The sequence below is a fragment of the Pristiophorus japonicus genome, chromosome 18 (genome assembly GCF_044704955.1).
Source record: "Pristiophorus japonicus isolate sPriJap1 chromosome 18, sPriJap1.hap1, whole genome shotgun sequence".
NCBI classification, from domain to species: Eukaryota; Metazoa; Chordata; class Chondrichthyes; family Pristiophoridae; genus Pristiophorus; species Pristiophorus japonicus.
Window position 1 is genome coordinate 4,358,740 of NC_091994.1, and position 24,265 is coordinate 4,383,004.

The window sequence follows — 24,265 nt, forward strand, 5'->3', positions numbered from 1 at the left end:
AAATATAGATTGCAACGTTTTTAGAATTGTTTCAATTTTAATAAAAGAAAAGCTAAACACGTTTTTTCTTCCTTTCTTCCCCCCCCTCTACCATTGAAGAAATGCTCAACTATGCACCCAGGCGATATCCCAGGGAATCTTATGAAGAAAATACACAATACGATGACCGGCCCTATGATGACTATGAATCTCCATCTCACAGGTCGGAGAGATGGAGGAATATGTCCAATCAGGCAGAAATGCCTTCCGAAGATAACAGAAGGTATTATGATGATGCTTCCTATTCTACATCAGCAAGAGAGAATTTCCTGGATCACGATGCCAGAGATGATCACCATTCGCAGTATAATGAATTAAGGAACCCCGTTGAACCCACTGGGGATCCAGGGTTGTTTGGAAATTCCAATGATGGTGATGCCAGGAGGGGATCTGGGATCTACAGAAGATCAGTCAGCCCTGCTGAGTCTAGAGATCGGCCAGGATTGTACAGAAGACCAACCAGCCCAAGTAATTGGCAGTCTCAAAGTCCAGTTAATGACTCGAGAGATTACCAATTCTATAGGAGATCTCAAAGTCCTGATGGCAGAGATGGTCAAAGTTCATACAATAGATCCCAAAATCCTGTTGATAAAACAGGACACTCGGAATCACACAGGCGATCCTGGAGCCCTGGCGATGAGACCAGGGATCAGGGATCAAACCCTCGACCCAGGAGTCCTGTTAAGGCGCCTGATGCAGAGTTATACAAGTTATTAAGTAACGTTATTGATAATGCTCGCCGTATGGCGGCTAGTAAGAATGACCCCACTCACACATCCTGGAGAGACCCATCCAGGGACACCTCTCAAATGGATTCTTCTGTTTATCAGACCGATGCACCTACAGATGGATTCCATGCAGCTGAGGATTATAACCCTCACTTGGACCAGCACAGTTATGTTCCTAAAAGCACGGAAGCTTCCAGAAGAAGTCGTTCTTTTCATGTGCCTCCTAAAAGTGCAAGAGCGCCTTTGCTTAAGCGTCCAAAGGCTCCAGTGCGACGGGGCCTTCTAGGGAGAGCACCTGGGCTTCTAGGGATAGCCCCTGGTCTGCTTGGGACGGCCCCTGGTCTGCTTGGGACAGCCCCTGGTCTGCTCGGGACAGCTCCTGGCCTTCTAGGGACAGCCCCGGGCCTTCTGGGAACAGCCCCGGGCCTTCTGGGAACAGCCCCGGGCCTTCTGGGAACAGCCCCTGGGCTTTTAGGGACCGCCCCTGGGCTTCTCGGGACAGCCCCTGCTGGTTTAATGGGGTCTTCTGTGTCCAGCGTGCCAGTGGCCACCTACACAAATGTGGCCCCAGACTCTCCTCACTTGCAGTCATTGGGGAATGTATCTGTTGCTCCAGGTAGTCAAATGGAACTGGGGCGGCAGATAATAAAATGGGCTGGCTTTCATAGTGTCGCGGTTGACCATTCCATAAAAAAGAAGTTTGATCCCAACACAGATACCCATTCTAAGGTAGCCTTGGCCTTCCGGTGCTTGATGGCAAAGCAGCATCAGGATATCTGTCAGTCGACATCAGTGGTGCACCCAGGCCTCACGTGCCCTGTGATAGATAACTCTTTTGTATCTCTTTTGAGAAGGAAGAATGTCATTTCAAGTAGGATAGAGTTGGACAATGTTGTACGTCAAGAAGAACCTCTTTTGCAAAAGATCCAGAGCAAGCTGCTAGAATGCATAGGCCCACTCCTTTTAACAAGCAGTAACCATGAGCTGAGCTCCAAGCCGCCAAGCTCGCAGACCCCTAACGAACTTGCCAGTGCGCTCGAGCGGGCGATCATGGCTTGCCGCCAGTCAATGGTGTTCATTGGGCAAACCTTTGCTTTTGTCAGCCAAGAGAGAAGGAAGAATCTGTTGCACAAGACCGGGCTGGTGTCAGTGGCTCCAAAGTATGATAATTTCATGAATCTGGAGAACAATCAGCTGTTTGGGAACAAATACACACACGAGCTGAGGAACAGAGCAGAGCAAGTCTACTTCCCTCCAGTACCTAGCCAGGTTTCTTGTTCCAGTAAGTTCACGATTAACGCGGAGGAACAATCAAACAACGACGCGCTCTCAAGAAGTAAGTACTCCAATTAATTTCACAGTTTGTAATACTGTATTTTACAACAGATACACAGCTTGAATAGGGTACGGTAGCATAGTGGGTATGTTATTGGACTAGTGATCCAGAGACACGAGTTTAAATCCACGACAGCTGAGGTCATTTAAATTCAGGTAATTAAATAAATCTGGAATTAATAAAAAGCTGGTATCACCAATGGTGACCATGTAACTATAGGATTGTCATAAAATCCCATCTGGTTCACTAATGTCCTTTAGGGAAGGAAATCTGCTGCCCTTACCCAGTCTGGCCTGTATGTGACTCTAGACCCACAGCAATGTGGCTGACTCTTAACTGCACCTCTGAAATGGCCCAGTGTGACACTCCGTTAAGGGCAATTAGGGATGGGCAATAAATGCTGGCCTTGCTGGCGATGCCCACATCCTGTGAATGAATTTTTTTTTTAGTTTTGATTACAATATACTCTAGGTATTATTGAAAGTCTCTGTTGGCGATATTTTGAATCTGCCATGATCTAACAGTGAGTGGAAAGTTCTGCATATTGTTATTAAAAGCCCGTTGATCAGTCAACACAATGAGCAGAAGTTTCATCTCTTCGCCCAGTTCCTGGCCTGGCTGGTACCGAATGCCCGCTAGCGGTTGGCTACATGGGTGCATTTCAATGGCTTGAGAGTGGGCCTCACACCTGCTGTCTTGCTAGCAGAAGCCCGAATGCCTGAGAACTGAACTTGCTGTATCAATTTAGATCCAATCACAAAAAGGAAAGCCAGTACGTTTCCCTTCCAAATTCTTGTGCCTTTGTTTTGCTGTTTTGAGATTCTGTTGCCGCCTCCTGTTGACTCGCCTCCTTTCCACAGAGATGTCTTCAACTGTTGTGTTTTTTTTAAGTTTCCTCTTTAGCAGATGCCATAGCCAGCAAGCAAAGTTCTTCGGCACCAGCGGCTGATGAGAGCATCTGCCCCCCAGAAGACACGCAGATCAAGACCATTATTGATAAACTGGCTTTGTTTGTAGCAGAGAAGGGTGAGGCAGCAGAGAAAGCCGTCATCCAGTACAAGAAAGAGGACTCCAATTATAGGTAAGCACAACTACGCAGCTTAAGAAATAGGAGCTGGAGTAGGCCATTCTGTCCCTCGAACTTGTTCCGCCATTCAGTAAGATCTTGGCTGATCTTTCACCTCAACTCCACCTTCCTGCACTATATGCACATCCCTTGATTCCCTCAGTGCCCAAAAATCTGTCGATCACAATCTTGAATGTACTCACTGACTGAGCATCCACAGCCCTCTGGGGCAGAGAATTCCAAAGATTCACAACCCTCTCAATACAGATATGACAGGAAATCTCCCCTAAGGGGGCTGGCAAGTCTAGAGTGGGCAGTTTGTCCAAAGCATTGCCTCCATTTTCAAATGGAAAAAATCTACTTTTCAGGATCCTTTTAAAGAGACAAATTCTCTTGCCTGTCAGTTCAGGTCTTTCTCTTATAGAGATCACGTATTGAAAACAACAGGGATTCTGATTTGACCCCAGCCTGATAGCCCATCTTCATAGTTGAATAGCCTAATGATATTCCCTGTCTAGGCCTGACATACAAACACTGTAACAGCCACTTGGGCAAAATACTGGAGGCCTGTGGGTGCCCCGCAGATGTACCCCAGCAAGAATTAGCAGCTTCAGGAGGGGAGGCTGTCAGCTATGATGTGGGTAACAGACTTGCCTTCTAACATTAAAATGAGCAATTTTTTTTTTTTAAAAAGGTTTTTACTTAACCCAGAAAGCAACGAGTACAAGTATTACAAGCAGAAAGTGGCGCAGTTCTGTCGAGAGACAGACAAACCTGATGCTGCTGCAAACAGTGCGTCGGGGTGCAAAACATTCCTGGATGACGTACCAGGAGATTTCCAGCCAGAATTCCTGGAGACCTTGACAACTGCAGAAAAAGGTAGTGATAACATAACTGTTGTAAGGGAAGGGTTAATCAGACTGTTCATTTCTCTTTACATTGTAGTCATTTTTGATAATCGCTCCTATGAAGCATCTTGGGATGTTTTACTACATTAAAGGTACTATGTGAATGCAAGTTGTTGTTGTCGGTGACCGTTGGCCTTTGCCTGGTAAACAGAGAAGTTTAAGTCAATTTTAATATTTAATACCACTGGGCTATTGAGCCTGCAGCATTGGTCAGCTTAGTCGCTTCATTAAATCTAAATAAAAGGCATGTCATTGCAGACTGATTCATATATTTAATCAGTTGATAACTCGTGCAGGAAAAACAGCTCATTGTGCAAGGACGAACATCTGGGTATACATTATCTTTAATTAGGGTATCTGTAGGAGCAGCAGGTTGACTGTTACAGTATGGTACCGAATCAAAGACAGATTATAATTAAAGTTTCACTTGGTGGAATAGCAATTATATGTAACAAATGAAACTATCGATACGGTAACAAACTGGGGAGTTGTACTGGTCTACGGAAAAAGAGCTTGTTGAGTAAGGAAAACTAAAGTTATTGATTAGGAATAAGTCAATTAAATTCTCCTTATATGAAGTTGTATTTCAACAGTTGTATAATTATGTAATGCAGAATTGTGTGGACTGTCATGGAGGGAAAAAAATGTATAAAAATTGGCTGTTTTGGGAGTATTTGGATTTAGATACTGAGCTCAGAACTGTAACCGGTTCAGTTGCATGTACTGTCTTTTAGGTGTATATTTAAGTGCTGTTGCATGTGCTATATGCTTAATAAATCTGTGATATCTATATTTAAGAATCTTGTTTTGAGGGGTAAATTATAAATAAGAACACCCTCGAACATTGTCCTGACAAAACTCCAGGCTGTAAGATTTTATTTTCCCAGTTGTCTGCAGGATGCTGACTCATCCTGGGATTCAGTTCCTCAAAGTCCGTGACTTTGCTATGTGGCCAGTCTTTGTTTTTGTGTGTGTATTGAAAAGTCAGATAGCCAGAAGACAAAGGATAGAATACTGTAGCCTCGTCTTTAGTTGCTTACAAGCCTTTATTTAGAGGCACACATGACATACCGTGCACCCTTTTCCTGAGCCTGCTTCTATATGCATGAACACGAGAGAGCCCCCAATTAATACCCACCAATTGAATACAATGAACAGAGTGTCAACCCAGACAGTGAGTGTCGACAGGGTGATCAATGGAATGGGGTTTCACGGCCAACACTGATGCTCTCTCTCTCTGCCCGCTGTCCACATGTGCGCAGTTTCCAGTAAGGGTCACTGGATAACGATCAGGAGATGGGAACCCAGGCTTCAGTCAGTGCTTTCAGGGGCAATCGTAGACTTTACAGCACAGAAGGAGACAATTTGGCCTACGGTAAATTAAATTCACGGGGAGAAGAAAGAAATACAATTAGAGGCTACCCATCCCCCAACAAAATACACCCAAAGAAGGCAATTAATGGGGATAAATACCAATAAAATATGTGTACCCTTGATGGAGATTCCCATCCTGTAGATACTAAACTAAATTATTGTCAATTCATTGATTTGCAAATATTTTTCCCTGATGTTGTGGGGAGGGGTAACACCGCCTGATAACACCCTCCGTTCCGTCACGGAGTGCAGCATGATTTTAAGAGAGTGTTGGACGGAACTGATGGGTGGCAGGCTCAGTGTTATAGCACTGATGGGTGGCAGGCTTGGTCTCACTCCTAGCCCCCGCAGGCAGGCAGCATGCAGAGAGCAGGTGCGCCCTCACAGGTTGGGGTTGGGGAGGAGTCTAAAGGGAGGTCATTCCCAACCGCTATGGTGCACTGGCATGTTTCTGGCTCGGGGCAAAGTCAGCCAAGGCCTAGCGGCCGGCTGGGCCTCCTTTGTGAGAGGTTCGAGGAGAGCGTGGTGCTGAGGACGTGGACGTGTAGTGAAAATCAACAGCAGGTCAGTGGCTGCTGTGCCCGAGCAATCTGTGTTCTCTGGAAATTACTAACTAGACTTTCTCGCAGATGGATCTCTCAGTGACGTCAAGACGAGAACCACTGCGGAGAAACTGGCCAAGTTTGTGGCTGAATGTGGCCCAGATCTGGAAGAGATCGCCATTGAAAACAATCGGGATAATCCAACCTTCTGGTAAGTGTACAGAGACTGGCTGCTTGCTGACACTTCAGGGATGTAAGAATGTGGGGCAGGATCCATTCCCTTATGCTGCCCAACCCAAGGGAGCGTTAGGTCAGTTGATCCCAAAGAAATTGAAAGCCCCCTCTCCAATATTCCCCCTAATTTTTATTTTAGGTGTGCGGTCCCTTTAACTGGGCGCACAGCCCATTCAAATTTTCACACACGCAGTTTCTTCGCTGTAGCAGCTGATGAGCGGTCTGCGCGGGACCTCCAGACCACAGCTTAGCGGCAATGTTGCCCCTTTCCCATGGCTCAATTGAAATATCCACACCCTGGTGTGATACCGAAACAGACCAGAAAGGCCCTGGTTCGATTGTCCTGTATCCACACGAGTTAGCTGACCTTGCTGGGTACTACAATTGCACTCAGTGCCCCAGGCTAAAAGGGGGAGGGGCAGTTGGAGTTGGAGTTGGAGTGGGGGTGGGGGGGGAGTTGGAGTTGGAGTGGGGGTGGGGGGGGAGTTGGAGTGGGGGTGGGGGGGGAGTTGGAGTTGGAGTGGGGGTGGGGGGGGAGTTGGAGTTGGAGTGGGAGTAGGGGGGGAGTTGGAGTGGGGGGGGTTGGGGGGGGGAGTTGGAGTTGGAGTGGGATGGGTGGGGGGATGGGTCGGTGGGGGAGTTGGAGTGGGGTTGATTGCAAATTCGAATAGAAGCAGACAGCTCAAGAGAATTAACACGTGGCTAAAAGGCTGGTGTGGAAAAGAGGGATTGCTTTTCATGGGATATTGGCACCAGTTCTGGGACATGAAGGAGCTGTACCAATGGGATGGGTTCCACCTGAACCGGGGTGGGACCCGTGTCCAAGCGGAAAAGGTAAATAAGGAGGTGGCAAAGACTTTAAACTAGCAAGATGGTGAAGGGATCTACAAGAAACTTATGCAGCCTAAATATAAACAACACAGGAACAGAACAAAGGAAAGACGAATGTAAGGGAGGACATGGATGGCAAGGGAGTAAATAGAGTTACAGAAGATGGTTACACATAAAATGTGAGGGAATCCTATTAATGAGTTAAACTGTGTCTGCAACAATGCACACAGTGTCTAATAAAACAGGGGAGCTGGAGGCAATCATGCGTTGTGAAGAACCAGACATAGTAGGGATTACTGAGACATGGTTATAGAAAAATCAGGACTGGGAATTAAAAATTAGAAATGATAGCGAGTGGAAAAGGGAAGGTGGAGCAGCTGTACTTATTAGGGATAACACAATGGCAGTAGAAAAAAGTGACGCAGCTATCAGCAAGACAAAAATAGAATCCAAATGGATAGAGATAAAGGATCAATCACGCTCATAGGTGTCTACAAACCACCTAATAATGGAAGGGAGATGGAGGAAGCAATATGCAGACGAATTAGGGAAATGAGTAAAAAACATAAAATAATAAACATGGGGGATTTCAACTACCCCGATATTAATTGGACAGAAGAGGTAGGTAAAGGGGATAAGGGAATGAAATTCCTACAATGTGAAATGGACTTCTTTCTAACCCAATATGTAAAAAGCCCAACAAGGGAAGATTCGCTATTGGATCCAGTAATGGGGAATGAACCAGAGCAGATAAGAGAAGTAAAGATAGGGAGCATCTAGGCAATAGTAACCATAATATAATACACTTTAAGATTATAATAGAGAAGGCCCTGGGGATTTATCGGCCTTCAATCCCATCAATTTCCCCCAACACAATTTCCTGACTAATAAGGATTTCCCTCAGTTCCTCCTTCTTACTAGACCCTCTGACCCCTTTTATATCCGGAAGGTTATTTGTGTCTTCCTTAGTGAATACCGAACCAAAGTACTTGTTCAATTGGTCTGCCATTTCTTTGTTCCCAGTTATGACTTCCCCTGATTCTGACTGCAGAGGACCTACGTTTGTCTTTACTAACCTTTTTCTCTTTACATATCTGTAGAAGCTTTTGCAGTTTTGCAATTTTTTTTTTGACTTCTCTCCTAATCTCTTTGCATTCTCTCTTATCATGTTCTCCCCTGCTGCCTATGTACTTAATGTATGCCTCTTTCCTTACCCTCAATTGTTCCCTTATGTCTTTATTCATCCATGGAGTCACATTAGTGCTTAGTTTGTTCTTTCCTTTTAGCGGAATATATTTTCCTGCACTCTGTTGAATACTGTTTTAAATGTTCCCATTGTTGTTCTACATCGTTGTTTGCCAATATTGTTGCCCATTTTAGTTTGCCGAGTTCTATTCACAGCCCCTTAAAATCAGCACTTCTCCAATCTATTAACCTGGTTTTCGTCATACTTATGTCCTTCTCTATTATAATCTTAAAGTGTATTATATTATGGTTACTATTGCCTAGATGCTCCCTATCTTTACTTCTCTTATCTGCTCTGGTTCATTCCCCATTACTGGATCCAATAGCGAATCTTCCCTTGTTGGGCTTTTTACATATTGGGTTAGAAAGGAGTCCATTTCACATTGTAGGAATTTCATTCCCTTATCCCCTTTACCTACCTCTTCTGTCCAATTAATATCGGGGTAGTTGAAATCCCCCATGTTTATTATTTTATGTTTTTTACTCATTTCCCTAATTCGTCTGCATATTGCTTCCTCCATCTCCCTTCCATTATTAGGTGGTTTGTAGACACCTATGAGCGTGATTGATCCTTTATCTCTATCCATTTGGATTCTATTTTTGTCTTGCTGATAGCTGCGTCACTTTTTTCTACTGCCATTGTGTTATCCCTAATAAGTACAGCTGCTCCACCTTCCCTTTTCCACTCGCTATCATTTCTAATTTTTAATTCCCAGTCCTGATTTGAGGAAGGACATTCTTGCTATTGAGAGAGTGCAGCGAAGATTCACCAGACTGATTCCCGGGATGGCGGGACTGACATATCAAGAAAGACTGGATCAACTGGGCTGGTATTCACTGGAGTTCAGAAGAATGAGAGGGGATCTCATAGAAACGTTTAAAATTCTGACGGGTTTAGACAGGTTAGATGCAGGAAGAATGTTCCCAATGTTGGGGAAGTCCAGAACCAGGGGTCACAGTCTAAGGATAAGGGGTAAGCCATTTAGGACCGAGATGAGGAGAAACTTCTTCACCCAGAGAGTGGTGAACCTGTGGAATTCTCTACCGCAGAAAGTTGTTGAGGCCAATTCACTAAATATATTCAAAAAGGAGTCAGATGTAGTCCTTACTACTAGGGGGATCAAGGGGTATGGCGAGAAAGCAGGAATGGGGTACTGAAGTTGCATGTTCAGCCATGAACTCATTGAATGGTGGTGCAGACTCGAAAGGCCGAATGGCCTACTCCTGCACCTATTTTCTATGTAATCATTTTGGTGCCAGTGATCATAATTCAGTTCGATATAGGGTAGTTATGGAAAAGGGCAAAGACAGACCAGGAATAAAAGTTCTCAATTGGGGAAAAGCCAATTTTGCTAAGCTGAGATGTGATTTAGCCAAAGAGAACTGGAAACAGCTACTTGAAAGATAAATCAGTGTCTCAGCAGTGGGAGGCATTCAAGGAAGAGATCGTGAGGGCTCAGCGCAAATATGTTCCCTTAAAGAAAAAGGGTGGGACTAACAAATCTACAGCCCCCTGGATGTGAAGGGGCATAGAGGGTAGGATAAAGAAAAAAGGGAGGCTTATGACAGATACCGAGGGCTCAATGCTGCAGGAACCCTCGAGGTGTATAGAAAGTGCAGGGGTGAAATTAAAAAGGAAATGAGGAAAGCAAAGAGAGAGCATGAAAAGTTTCTGGCAAGTAAAATCAAGGACAACCCAAAGATGTTTTATACATACATTAAGAGCAAGAGGATGACTAAAAAAAGAGTAGGGCCTATTAGAGACCATAAAGGTAATCTGTGTGTGGAGGCAGAAGACGTGGGTATGGTTCTTAATGAATATTTTGCTTCTATTTTCATAAAAGAGACATTGCAATCCGGGAGGAGGAGTGTGAAATATTAGATGAAATAAACATAATGAGAGAGGAAGTATTAAGGGTTTTAGCATCTTTGAAAGTGGATAAATCCCCAGACCCGGATGAAATGTATCCCAGGCTGTTAAGAGAAGCAAGTGAGGAAATAGCAGAGGCTCTGACCATAATTTTCCAATCCTCTCTGGCTACAGGTGTGGTGTCGGAGGACTGTTAACATTGTACCATTGTTTAAAAAGAGAGAAAGAGATAGACCCGAGTAATTACAGGCCAGTCAGTCTAACCTCGGTGGTGGCAAAATTCTGAAGGACAGGGTAAATCTTCATTTAGAAAGATACTGATTAATCAAGGACAGTCAGCGCGGATTTGTTAAGGAAAGGTCGTGTCTGACTAATTTGATTGAGTTTTTTGAGGAGGTAACAAGGAGGGTCGATAGTGCGTTTGATGCAATGTATGTGGATTTTAGCAAGGCTTTTGATAAAGTCCCACATGGCAGACTGTCACAAAAGTAAAAGCCCCTGGGATCCAGGGCAAAGTGGCAAGTTGGATACAAAATTGGCTCAGAGGCTCGATAATAGTCGATGGGTGTTTTTGTGACTGGAAGGCTGTTTCCAGTGGGGTTCCACAAGGCTCAGTACTAGGTCCCTTGCTTTTTATGGTATATATCAATGATTTAGACTTGAATGTAGGGGGTATGATTAAGAAGTTTGCAGATGATACAAAAATTGGTCGTGTGGTTGATAATGAAGAAGAAAGTTGTAGACTGCAGCTACTGGCTCATCGGCTTTTAAATAGGAAAAAACGCACCCCAAAAGAAAATTAAAGAGCACATTGCTCCTCACAACCGGCTTATTCTCTGTTTTTATCTTCATCACTTTGGGACGTCCCGAGCTTGTGAAAGATCTATATTAATGCAAGATTTTTCTTCTTTTGGATTTGGATCAGGGTGAGCGGTTTTAATGTAACTCCCCGAAATGAATCGGGAGAGGCAGCCTGTCCCTCTGTAAAAAAAAAAAGACTTGCATTTATATAGCACCTTTCATAACCTTGGGACTTTCCAAAGCACTTTACAGCCAACAAAGTACTCTGGAAGTGTGGACACTGTTTAAATATAGGAAACGAGGCAACAAGCTCCCACAAACAGCAGTGACCAACAACATGACCAAATAACCTGTTTTCAAGTGTTGGTCAAGGGAATGTTATGCTGTCGACGGTGCCCACCCACATCTTTCAGATGAAACGTTAAACCTCTCATGTAGACGTTAAAAATCCCACGGCCACTATTTGGAAGAAGAGCAGGGGAGGTCTCCCCGGTATCCTGGGGCCAATATTTATCCCTCAATCAACATCACTAAAACAGTTGATCTGGTCATTATCACATTGCTGTTTGTGGGATCTTGCTGAGTGTAATTCAATAATTCATTGGCTGTAAAGCGCTTTGGGGCATCCTAAGGGAATGACAGGTGCTGTATAAATTGCTTTTCCTGTTGGTGTCCTCCTGCAATAGGCATGTGAGTGCACGATGGCTGCTCCCTCCATCCTCCTGCTCGGAAACAGATGTGCTGATTTGTTTTTTGAGAGGAGAGGTGATCACAGTGGTTCCTTTTTTTTTTTGCGTCTCTGCAGGTTTCTCTACGACGTGAACAGTTCCTACTACAAATATTACAAGGTGAAGGTGAAGGAGTACAGCGAGGTGATGGCGAAATCCACCGAACCCGCACCAGAGGCAACACCCTCGGGGCGCTCCGCACTGCGCACCAGAAAGCGCAAGGGACTGACGTTGAAAGTGGGCATGCTGCCAAACAAGAAATTCCGCCCAAAGACAGGCCCAACGCCAGGTGAGCAGTCATGTTGGAAGGCCAAACTGTTTAAACTTCACTGGAGGTGTATGGATCAGAGGGGTTGCTCAATGGAGTGGTAAGAACTTAATAAGAGCAGGAGTCGGCCATTTGGCCTCTCGAGCCTGCTCCGCCATTTAATAAGATCATGGCTGATCTGACCTTGGGCTCAGCTCCGCTTCCCTGCCCGCTCCCCATAACCCTTCACTCCCCTATCGTAACCCCTCCCCCGCCACATTATCTTCCCTAATAGCAGGCCCCTGTCCATCCCAGGTGGATATTAGAAAATTACGGAAATCAAAATTTAGCGTGACAGTGTTTCTTCATTTCTGATTGATCTATTTACATTTTTCATCAGTTCCCAGTTAAGACCCACAGCTTTTCATTTTAAAAATGAAATATTCGGGGGAAACTGTGTCACGGACTCAAAAAGCCTTTCGTGCCGCACTGAAGTGTCAGCCTAAGTTACGTACGCAAGTCCTGGAGTGGGGTTTGAAACCACGATCTTCTGGCCCAGAAGTAAAAAGGCTTCCCGAACCAAGTTTGACGCACCTAAAGTTAATCCAAATGTGGCCAGGGATTGATTGAAGACCCCTCATACTTACTCACCGAATAAGGGTGGCACTCCAATGTGGTTGTTACCCATTGGGGTCTGTTATAGATACCTTCGCAACAGACGCCCCGTAGTCTGAACATCTTTCCTTTACGGGAGTTGACGCACGCTGATCTTTTTCTGCTGGTAGGCCAGCAGGACCCAGAGACTTGACAATGAAACCTCAGTGTGATCTGGACCACATCTTGTGTCCTTCGCACATCTGTTTCTTCAATCTCTCCAAAGACCACCAAGTTCACACTGGATGAGGCGAGGCCAGATTTGCTTCATTACACAGTTTGGTGGATGTATAGAGCAACAGATTCACTTAAGATCAATTAGTAACATTATTTTCACGTAATGGTATAAAAGTAATGAATGCAGGACGCTGCCCCACTTCAACGGGTTGTAACTTGAACAGTTTAGCCCCCCTACATTCACTCCTACATTCAACGGCAGAACCCGCTCTCTCGGCAGTCCCCTGCCTTTTGCTGCCGCGCCTCCCGTGCAGCGTCCTGTTTCAAAAGTCTCTCTCCCCAAAAGCCTGTCCCTCTTCTACACTCTCTCGTAGACAGACTGAGGTTGAAGGGTTTTCCAGCACATGGGTGAGAGATGCTTTCTGATAACCCAGATAAGCTTATAAATTGTTACTGTGACGTCTCTATGAAAAACAACTTCTGATTAGTATATTAATCGCCTTTCGTCTCCCGTCTAATCTGCATTCCTTTCACCAGAGCTTCCCTGAGAAAGTAATCCCATTTAAAGCCAGAACTCAAGTTAAAAGCATTTTTTTCAAATAACTCGTATCTACATCCTATCAGTGGAAAAATGATCCAAAAGGTTCAATAATAATCCAGAAACGTGACTTATCATTCAGGCTGTGTTGATGACGCTGTCCTATCGGTTGCTGCTAAAGTCACAGGTGTAAATGATGAATAACTGTGTGCTGTCATTTCAGTCCGAGAGCTGAAGAGAATCGGTTACGACAAGCCGGCGTATAAACCGAAGAAAAAAACGGTAAGATTATGAGCCATTTTGTACGACCCAACATCTCTACTTGTCCTTCCAAATCTCAGCCCTGTTACCCAACCAGATATTCATCCTGCTATTTTTTAGGACGTCAGTTGATATATTAATAATTGCTCACCCCATCCTGTTCATGTCGACTTTGTCCTTCCACGGGAGCTCTGACTTTGACCCTGGTCTCTCTATTGTATCCCATTAACTACTACATTTAAACAGGCCTCTGTAACCTGAGCTGTGTTCCCTTGTCCATTCACATCTACACTTTGGCTGCTGCTCCGGACCCGAACCATTCAATACTTGTCCACTTTTTACCCCATTTCTCTTTATCCCTCCCTGACCGTTCTCTCCTGTCGTCATGCCTCCTTTCATCTCTCCTCTCTCGGATACTCTGCCCTCCCAAATCCCTACCCCCATCCTTCATTACTCTTCAACCTTCCTGCTCTCCTGCCGCCGTCCCAGACTTGACTCCCTCCTAGATAAGCCTTCAGCTTCACACCGTGCCTCTCTCGCCCTCCTGCAAAGGACCCATCGAGGCACTCGTCGCAGCTTCCTTACGAGCAGCAACCCCAACTGTCTCATCCTACTCTCTCGCCGACCTTCCTGCCCAGCGCGCCCTCTGGAGGCTAATCGTGCCAATCTCCCCGTTCAGCTCACCCCCCCCCGCTGACCCTGTGGACCCTGGCAGTGGGGCAGCCATCACCGACCCTCTCCACATCTCCCTCCAGAATGTCCGTTCACTTGCGAGCAAGATCCTTCCCATCCACAAGCTTATCGTGGATGATTGCATCGACATCATGGCCCTGACGGAAACTTGGCTGAGGGGTGATGACACCTTACCCTAATCCTAACCCTAAATGAAGCCTCCCCGCCTGGCTATACCTTCCACCACTTACCCCGCCCAGACCGTCGTGGTGACTGTGTGGCTCTCATCACCAAATCACACCTTGGTCTGTGCCCCCTACTCCTCCGGCACTTTCTCCTTTGAGTATCTCACCTTATTCCACCCCTCACCTCATTTAAAATTTTCCTTCTCTAGCACCCAAGTACTGTAAAAATGTTATTACCGATATTTTTTCACTCCTTTCCTCCCTCTGCACCGAACAACTTTTCATCCTCGGTGATTTCAACCTCCATCTCAATTCATCGTGCTCTCTCTCCTCTGAGTTCACTAGCCTCCTATCCTCCCTTGATCTCTCCTTCCATGTAAACTCCCCAACCCATATTCACGGACACCCCCTCGACCGTGCCATCTCTCGTGGCCTCGCTACTCCCATCGTGTCAATCACAGCTAAGGCCATCTCTGACCACTTCCTTGTATCACTCTCCATCCACATCCCCCTTCCACCCTACACCCCCAAACCCTACCTCTTTCTGTGTCTGCCCCTGGAAAAAACTCTCTCCCGACTCTTACAACTGCACTCAACTTCCAAGTGTCCAGCCTTTGGCCCTCCATTCACCAGGATATTTCTGCAGTCACCGATCTGCTCAATCACACCCTCACCACCACCTTTGATGCCCTAGTCACTGTTAATACAGTTACTCTCACCCTGGCCATTCCCACTGGTACAGCTCTGACCTTTACTCCCTTAAATCCAAGGGACGCAGACTGGAACGAATATGGCGGACAAACTGGTTTAGCCATTCACCGCCAGATCTGGCTGGACCACATAAAGCGCTATCGGGTCCTGCTCTTGTCTATCAATATCGCTCATTATTCCAGAAACATTCTGGAATGTAAATATAAACCCCAGCTTCTCTTCTCCACTGCTAACCATCTTTTTAAATCCCACTCCCCAGTCTCCTCCCTCACCTCCGACAATAATTGTGAGGAGCTCATGGACTTCTTTGTCTCTATGATTGAGACCATCCGTTCGGCTGCCTCTGCCTCTTCCCTTCCTTCCCCTAGCCCACCGAGCCGAACTTCCTCTAAGGATCCCTCCTGACCTCACATCCTTCTTCAGCTTCTCTCCGACCTCCCCTCATGACCTTTCTAATCCTGTCCATGAGACCCACTTCCTGCTCCCTTGACCAGTGCGACACTGTCCGAGGTGTCGTCTTTTGGATGGACGTAAAAAAATCCAATGGCACTAATTGAAGAAGAGCAGGGGACGTTCTCCCCAGTGACCTAGGCCAATATTTATCCCTCAGCCAAAATCACTGAAACAGATTATTTGCTCATTATCACATTGCTGATTGTGGGAGCTTCTGTGCGCAAATTGGCTGCCGCATTGCCCACATTCCAACAGTGACTATACTTCAACAGTACTTCATTGGCTGTAAAGCGTTTTGAGACGTCCTGAGGTTGTGAAAGGCGCTATAGGAATGCAAGTCTTTCGTTCTTTCAAAAGTACTGGGTCTGTGGGTGCAACTCCCCAAGCATCAGGCACCCTCCAACGGCTCACCGAGTGGCCATTCAATGAAACATAGAAAATAGGTGCAGCAGTAGGCCATTCGGCCCTTCGAGCCTGCACCACCAGTCAATAAGATCATGGCTGATCATTCGACCTCAGTACCCCTTTCCTGCTTTCTCTCCATACCCCCTGATCCCTTTGACCATAAGGGCCATATCTAACTCACTTTTGAATATATCTAACGAACTGGCCTCAACCACTTTCTGCGGTAGAGAATTCCACAGGTTCACCACTCTCTGAGTGAAGAAGTTTCTCCTCATCTCGCTCCTAAATGGCTTCCCCTTTATTCTTAGACTGAGCCTTGTCTGCAGAACGTTCAACTCCGAAGGGGACGGGATGGCATCCCAGCTGGGCCTAATCCTGTCCCCGCCTGTGAATCTCCCACTCGAGATATTGGTTGGTGGTCAGAGGAGCCCAGGCCGGTTTGACCTTCCTTCGGCCAGGGAGGCCGAGAGAACGTGACCCACTCTACTCTAGAAAGACCAGCTAACTCTCGGCACTGAGATCGAAGCAGGCTCCTTGTAGTGTGCAAGGCTGCGATCCACACACACGGTGCCTTTACCCACTGCGCCATTGAAGGACCCGGACACTGTGTAAATGGATCTGCCGCCGGGGGTGTAAAAGGTTTATTCTGAGCAAATGCTTCTCTTTCAGAAAAATGAGGATATAAATTACACTAAAAACAAGCTGGCGGTGGACAACCTTGGCTACCAGATGCTGCAGAAGATGGGCTGGAAGGATGGAGAGGGGCTGGGCTCAGGAAAACAGGGCATCACAAACCCCATCAACAGGTATGAAACATGACAGAGAGGGGCTGGGCTCAGGAAAACAGGGCATCACAAACCCCATCAACAGGTATGAAACATGACAGAGAGGGGCTGGGCTCAGGAAAACAGGGCATCACAAACCCCATCAACAGGTATGAAACATGACAGAGAGGGGCTGGGCTGGATATTTTTTTGTTAATCATTCACGGAATGTGGGCGTCACTGGCCAGGCCGGCATTTATTGCCCATCCTTATTGCCCGTGAGAAGGTGGGGGTGAGCCGCCTTCTTGAACCGCTGCAGTCCGTGTGGTGAAGGTTTTCCTAGCGGGTTTGATATAACTGTACGGCTCGCCGGGCCATTTCAGAGGGCAGTTTAAGCGTCAACTACATTGCTGTGGGTCTGGAGTCAAATGTAGGCCAGACCGGGTAAGGGCGGCAGATTTCCTTCCCTAAAGGACATCAGTGAACTCGATGGGTTTTTACGACAATCCGGTAGTTTCATGGTCACCATTACTGATACTAGCTTTTTATTCCAGATTTATTCACTTAACTGAATTTAAATTCCACATTGGATTTGAACTCATGACCCCGGATCATTAGTCCAGCCCTCTGGATTACTTGTCCAGTAACATAACCACTATGCTACCATTCCCCGTAAATTGGACACTGACGTTTAATGTTTGGGTCCTGGTTTCAAATCCAGCCGAAAAGCCTGGGATGAAAGTTTGTGTCTCAGCACAAACGCCACTCCCATTAATGGGAGCAGTGTGTTAGTTGTCAATCAGTTGCAGGCACTCGTATCCCTCATTGTGAAATCGGAAACTAGCATCTTCCTCATCAGTGGGTTATAGTAATGCACAATTGTGGGCATATACCGTCAACTGGAGCTGTGAAACTGCCCAGCAATTCGAACTGTTTAACACTGTGGTACAGTACTGGTGGGTACAGGTCTGTCACTGTATAACAATGGGGTACAGGTCTGTCACTGTATAACACTGGGGTACAGTACTGGTGGGTACAGGTCTGTCACTGTATAACAATGGGGTACAGTACTGGTGGGTACAGGTCTGTCACTGTATAACACTGTGGTACAGTACTGGTGGGTACAGGTCTGTCACTGCAAAACACTGGGGTACAGTACTGGTGGGTACAGGTCTGTCACTGTATAACACTGGGGTACAGTACTGGTGGGTACAGGTCTGTCACTGCAAAACACTGGGGTACAGTACTGGTGGGTACAGGTCTGTCACTGTATAACACTGGGGTACAGTACTGGTGGGTACAGGTCTGTCACTGCAAAACACTGGGGTACAGTACTGGTGGGTACAGGTCTGTCACTGTATAACACGGGTACAGTACTGGTGGGTACAGGTCTGTCACTGTATAACACTGGGATACAGTACTGTGGGTACAGGTCTGTCACTGTATAACACTGGGGTACAGTACTGGTGGGTACAGGTGTGTCACTGTATAACACTGGGGTACAGTACTGGTGGGTACAGGTCTGTCACCGTATAACACTGGGGTACAGGTCTGTCACTGTATAACACTGGGGTACAGGTCTGTCACTATAACACGGGTACGGTACTGGCGGGTATAGGTCTGTCACTGTATAACACTGGGGTATAGTACTGGTGGGTACAGGTCTGTCACTGTATAACACTGGGGTATAGTACTGGTGGGTACAGGTCTGTCACTGTATAACACTGGGGTACAGTACTGGTGGGTACAGGTCTGTCACTGTATAACACTGGGGTACAGTACTGGTGGGTACAGGTCTGTCACTGTATAACACTGGGGTACAGTACTGGTGGGTACAGGTCTGTCACTGTATAACACTGGGGTACAGTACTGGTGGGTACAGGTCTGTCACTGTATAACACTGGGATACAGTACTGGTGGGTACAGGTCTGTCACTGTATAACACTGGGGTACAGTACTGGTGGGTGCAGGTCTGTCACTGTATAACACTGGGGTACAGTACTGGTGGGTACAGGTCTGTCACTGTATAACACTGGGGTACAGTACTGGTGGGTACAGGTCTGTCACTGTATAACACTGGGGTACAGTACTGGTGGGTACAGGTCTGTCACTGTATAACACTGGGGTACAGTACTGGTGGGTACAGGTCTGTCACTGTATAACACTGAGGTACAGTACTGGTGGGTACAGGTCTGTCACTATAACACTGAGGTACAGTACTGGTGGGTACAGGTCTGTCACTGTATAACACTGGGGTACAGTACTGGTGGGTACAGGTCTGTCACTATAACACTGGGGTACAGTGCTGGTGGGTACAGGTCTGTCACTGTATAACACTGGGGTACAGTACTGGTGGGTGCAGGTCTGTCACTGTATGGGCCCAAGTTTCCACACGATAAAAAAACGCGCTATTCTCGAGCGCCTTGCAGCTCCATGTCTGCCTGGCGCGGCGTGCAGGGGGCGGAGCCTACCACTCGCACCGATTTTGTAAGTGGGAGGGGGCGGGTACCATTTAAATTAGTTTTTTTCCTGCCGGCAACCCTGCGCGTGCGCGTTGGAGCGTTCGCGCACGCGCAGTGTGAAGGAAACATTGGCACTCGGCCATTTTTGTAGTTCTTTGTAGCTGTTTAATTTTTGAACATTTTTTAATAAAAGCACATTGCCATCAGCACTGAGGCTTCCTGCAGCAGAGAGAAGGTGCAGGAAGCCTTCTCACTGTCTCCTTCCCGCCCGCCGTCTGGAACGGCTTCCCCCCCCCCCCCCCCCCCCCCTGCTGCGGTCGGTCCCGCACTCCCTCCCTCCTGCCGTCGGGAACAAACGAACGAACTTGTGATGCTGGCTGAAGCACTTTCACACAGGTAGGAAGATGGTTTATTTAATCTTTTCTTTGCTTATAAATTTTTATTTAGGTTGGATTTATTTGTATAATATTTGTAGAAGTATAAATAAGGATTTATTGTAGAATTTAATGACTTCCCTTCCCCCCTCCCCCCCCCACCTCGTTCCCGACGCCTAATTTGTAACCTGCGCCTTATTTTTTAATGTGTAGAACAGGTTTTTTCAGTTCTACAAAAATCTTCACTTGCTCCATTCTAAGTTAGTTTGGAGTACGTTTTCACTGTGGAAACTTTGAAATCAGGTGTCAGTGGCCGGACACGCCCCTTTTGAAGAAAAAATTCTGTTCCAAAGTAGAACTGTTCTAACTGACTAGAACTGCAGAAAAAAAAATGTGGAGAATTGCGATTTCTAAGATAGTCCGTTCTCCACCAGTTGCTCCTAAAAATCAGGCGCAAATCATGTGGAAACTTGGGCCCAAAAACACTGGGGTATAGGTCTGTCACTGTATAACACCAGGGTACAGGTCTGTCTCTAAAAGTGGTAGTCATGGAAGCAACCTGAGAAATAAATTCAGTCTCACACAACCGTAATCTATATTGCTCTAGTGTTTTTGTTTCCTCAAATGGTGTGTTGGTACAAATATGCTAAATAAGCCATGTAACAGCACTGTAAATCTTACGGAATAACCCTATCTCCTCCCCAGGGGTGTGACATCGTCAGACAGGTCTGGGCTAGGAGTTGGCGGAACTGTGGAGGCGGAGGAGACGGATAATGAGTTTGTAACTTTCCGTAAACGGATGATGGTGGCTTTCCGAAGCAAGCTGCTCTCCAAGTCCTAGGTACGTACATCGTGCATCTGCGGAGCTGACCTGCCACACAACAACAACATCTTGCATTTATATAGCACCTTTAACATAATGAAACATCCCAAGGCGCTTCACAGGAGTATTATGAGACAAAAAATTTGACACGAGCCACTTAAGGAGATATTAGGGAAGGTTGGTCAAAGAGGGAGGTTTTAAGGAGCCCCTTAAAGGAGGAGAAGAGAGGCAGAGAGGTTTAGGGAGGGAGTTCCAGAGCTTGGGACCCAGACAACTGAAGGCACGGTCGCCAGTGGTGGAGCGATTATAATCAGGGATGCTCAAGAGGGCAGAATTAGGGGAGCGCAGAGATCTTGGGGATTGTGGGGCTAGAGGAGATTACAGAGATAGGGAGGGGCGATACAAGGAAGCATTCGAAAACAAGGATGAGAATTTTGAAATGGAGGGGTTGCTTAAAAGTTGCGAAACAACCAAAGATTGTTAGCAGGAGCTGAGATGTTAAAACATAGAAAATAGGTGCAGGAGTAGGCCATTCGGCCCTTCTAGCCTGCACCGCCATTCAGTGAGTTCATGGCTAAACTAAAAGTTAACATGGCTGAATTAAGAGTTACATATAGTTCATCACGGTCCTCTGCAAAGTCCCAAAGTGTTTCATGAGCATTCATTTACATAAAGCGGACAGCACAGAGACGGGCCATTCAGCCCAACTGGTCCATGCTGGTGTTTGTGCTCCGCACGAGGCTCCTCCCACCTCTCTTCATTTCACCCCATCAGCGAAACCCTCTATTCCTTTCTCCTCAAGTGTTTATCTAGCTTCCCCTTAAATGCATCGATACTATTCACCTCTCTGTGGTAGCAAGTTCCATCTTCTCACCATTCTCTCTGTAAAGAAGTTTCTCCTGAATTCCCTATTGATGTATTAGTGACTATTGTATATTTATGTTAGAGTAGAATAAAGAAGATGGCCTACCCTTAGTGTCTGTCCCTTGGACTGTGGAGGGGGGAAGGTGGTTGTTCCCTGTGGAACTGTACCCCAGTGAGAGTCAGCACCTTCAGGGGAGAAGGGGATCCGTACCCCTGTGAGAGTTAGCACCTTCAGGGGAGGGAGGGGGGGGCCGTACCCCAGTGAGAGTCCGCACCTTCAGGAGAACATAAGAAATAGGAGCAGGAGTCGGCCATTTGGCCCCTCGAGCCTGCTCCGCCATTCAGTAAGATCATGGCTGATCTGATCATGGACTCAGCTCCACTTCCCTGTCCGTTCCCCATAACCCCTTATCCCCTTATCACTCTGGAGGGGAACAAACTGAGCGGATGGGATGGGAGGTGGGGATTGGGGGATTTATAAACTCCCCGGAAATGATCCCATTTGATTATTCTTTTTGTTTCAGGTTAATGTTGGGCCAGTGATGCTGGGCGTTGTGGAAGTGGCGGATGGTCTTCATGACGCAGGCTGAGAGGGTTTGAGGCCCCAGGAAGTGAAGTGACCTGAAAATGCAGAATATTAATAATAGCAACTATCCAGAGAAGGACTGTGCTGGAGCCCATTAGACCTGGTGACTCACGATACCTGGTAACTCAGGGTACCTGGTAACCTGGTAATTCAGGGTACCTGGTAACCTGGTAACTCGGTACCTGGTAACTCAGGGTACCTGGTACCTGGTAACTCGGTACCTGGTAACTCACGGAACCTGGTAACTCACAGAACCTGGTAACTCATGATACCTGGTAGCCTGGTAACTCACGGTACCTGGTAACTCACGGTACCTGGTAACTCATGATACCTGGTAGCCTGGTAACTCACGGTACCTGGTAACTCACGGCACCTGGTAACTCTCGGAACCTGGTAACTCATGATACCTGGTAGCCTGGTAACTCACGGTACCTGGTAACTCACGGTACCTGGTAACCTGGTAACTCAGGGTACCTGGTAGCCTGGTAACTCACGGTATCTGGTAACCTGGTAACTCACGGAACCTGGTAACCTGGTAACTCTCAGTACCTGGTAACTCACTGAACCTGGTAATTCACGGTACCTGGTATCTCGCGGTACTTGGTAACCTGGTATCTCGCGGTACTTGGTAACCTGATATCTCGCTGTACATGGTAACCTGACCATGTAACACAAAATCCCGTGCTCCAGTTGGATAATTTTGTAAATCCAATCATTGGCCAGGAGCCCAATGTTGGTGTGTCTGGTCGGATAGCCCAGGTGTGTATACTTGCTCCCTTTGATGTCAGACGATGAACTGTTATAGGAAATCTATAATGCACTTGTTTCATTTTCTTATTTTTTTTAAAAACATGTGTTAACATGTTCTCCAATTTAGATGTCTTTGTTTTCCAGTGGACTGACTAAGCTGTCCCTGTTCCCATTACCCAGTGTTAGTTCTCTCTCTACTACTACCCATTTTGAGGTAATATCTTGACGTTTGCTGTGACAAGCCCTGGTCTTAGGTAAGTATCTGACTTGGCCGCAAGGAAGTTCACAGTTGGGTCATCGGCAAGTTGTAGGTGGAGAGCTGGTGTCTGCCCAAACGTACGGTTGCTAGCGCTACAGGCTTTCAGACTGCCCATGGAAACTCTCCTTGCACAGTGACATTCAGTACAGTAACAGCCAAACCTGTGCCACACCAAGTGTTCATCTCGGGGCAGTCCCCGGCACTTATTTTGGTTGTGGGGAATCTCGCACCATCACAAGCAAAACAAAATGAAGCAAGCGGAAGAGACAAGTATTCAATTGCTCCATCAGCCAGGGCGAGCTGGGTACAGTGGAGGGTCTGAGCAGAGGATCACTCTGCTTGTCGGTGTTGACACGGCTAGGGGAAGATTTGTAGCGAAACCGTACACACATTTATAAAACACGCATTCACAGCCAATGGCAGTCTTTCCTCTTTAACAATTCCAACTAAAAGGAGTCTGGCTTCCCCCAAGGATGCACTGACCTTCCAATCGCACTGGCCCCATCGCCATAACCTGTGCCCCCAATCTCTCAGCCACCAAGGTGGGCATTGATACAGGAAGGTGCATTCAAGCAAAGTGTGGGAGGGGGAGGAGGGAGTTCTGGTAAACCGTGGGTGGGGTGATCCCGTTCCAGTCTTGGTCCAGCTGCGAGCTGACAAGTGATGGCAGCACTAGGCTGTGCATCGAGAGCCTGGTAGGGAGGCACACGCCCGTAATCAAAAGCTCTGCTCGAGTTGTAAAGAGTATTGTAGTGAAAGTGCTTGTTTGGATTCCTGTGTTCTGTATCGTTCTCTTTACTTGCTTATCGTGTTTGCCGTGTTATTTATATCGGTAGTCAAGCATTGTGAGATTTTGCTCAATTATTTACTGTTGCTTCACTTCACCCAGTCGCCGTGTGTGCAGCACGTGTGGTGGTGACATTGCTCACACTGACCCTCACCTACCCTGCACAGTTGTACCTGAAAGTTGTCAGCTTTGGTAGTGAGCGAGTTAAAGAGCGTGACAGTTTCTTACCGATGTGAAATTTATAATCTGGATACACTGTACTGAACATAAAAATAAAGCAATTGCGCGCAAAACTTGTCTCATTCACTGTCGTGTTCCCATGTCTCTCGATTCAATGCGCAGCCATTTTGTGCACAGCACAATCCCACGAACAGCAATGAGATGAGTGAGTGGTTCGTCTGTTGTTGGGGAGAATGTTGAGCCGGTCACCATCCAGGAATACTCCCTGCTCCTCTAACAATAGTGAGGTTTATAGTCTATCTGAACCCCTGGGACATGCAGCAGGGATCTCAGTTTAACATTCCATGGCTCCTCCAACAGTACAGCGCTCCCTCAGCACTACCCCTCCGACAGTGCAGCGCTCCCTCAGTA

The 24,265-nt window shown here is 46.7% G+C and overlaps 1 protein-coding gene across 1 annotated transcript in view; it reads left to right on the top strand.

The window, feature by feature from the left end:
- The window catches only part of LOC139228508 (SURP and G-patch domain-containing protein 2-like), a 31,623-nt gene extending 7,656 nt beyond the window's left edge, over positions 1–23,967 (top strand). Inside the window, exons 2-10 of the mRNA XM_070859576.1 lie at positions 100–2,103; positions 2,995–3,184; positions 3,864–4,048; positions 6,081–6,204; positions 11,780–11,991; positions 13,542–13,600; positions 16,675–16,811; positions 20,311–20,446; positions 21,817–23,967. Of these exons, the coding sequence (XP_070715677.1) occupies positions 100–2,103; positions 2,995–3,184; positions 3,864–4,048; positions 6,081–6,204; positions 11,780–11,991; positions 13,542–13,600; positions 16,675–16,811; positions 20,311–20,446 (3,047 nt within the window). The 3' untranslated portion in view covers positions 21,817–23,967. The remainder of the gene's footprint in view (positions 1–99; positions 2,104–2,994; positions 3,185–3,863; positions 4,049–6,080; positions 6,205–11,779; positions 11,992–13,541; positions 13,601–16,674; positions 16,812–20,310; positions 20,447–21,816) is intronic.
- The last annotated feature ends 298 nt before the right edge of the window (positions 23,968–24,265 follow it).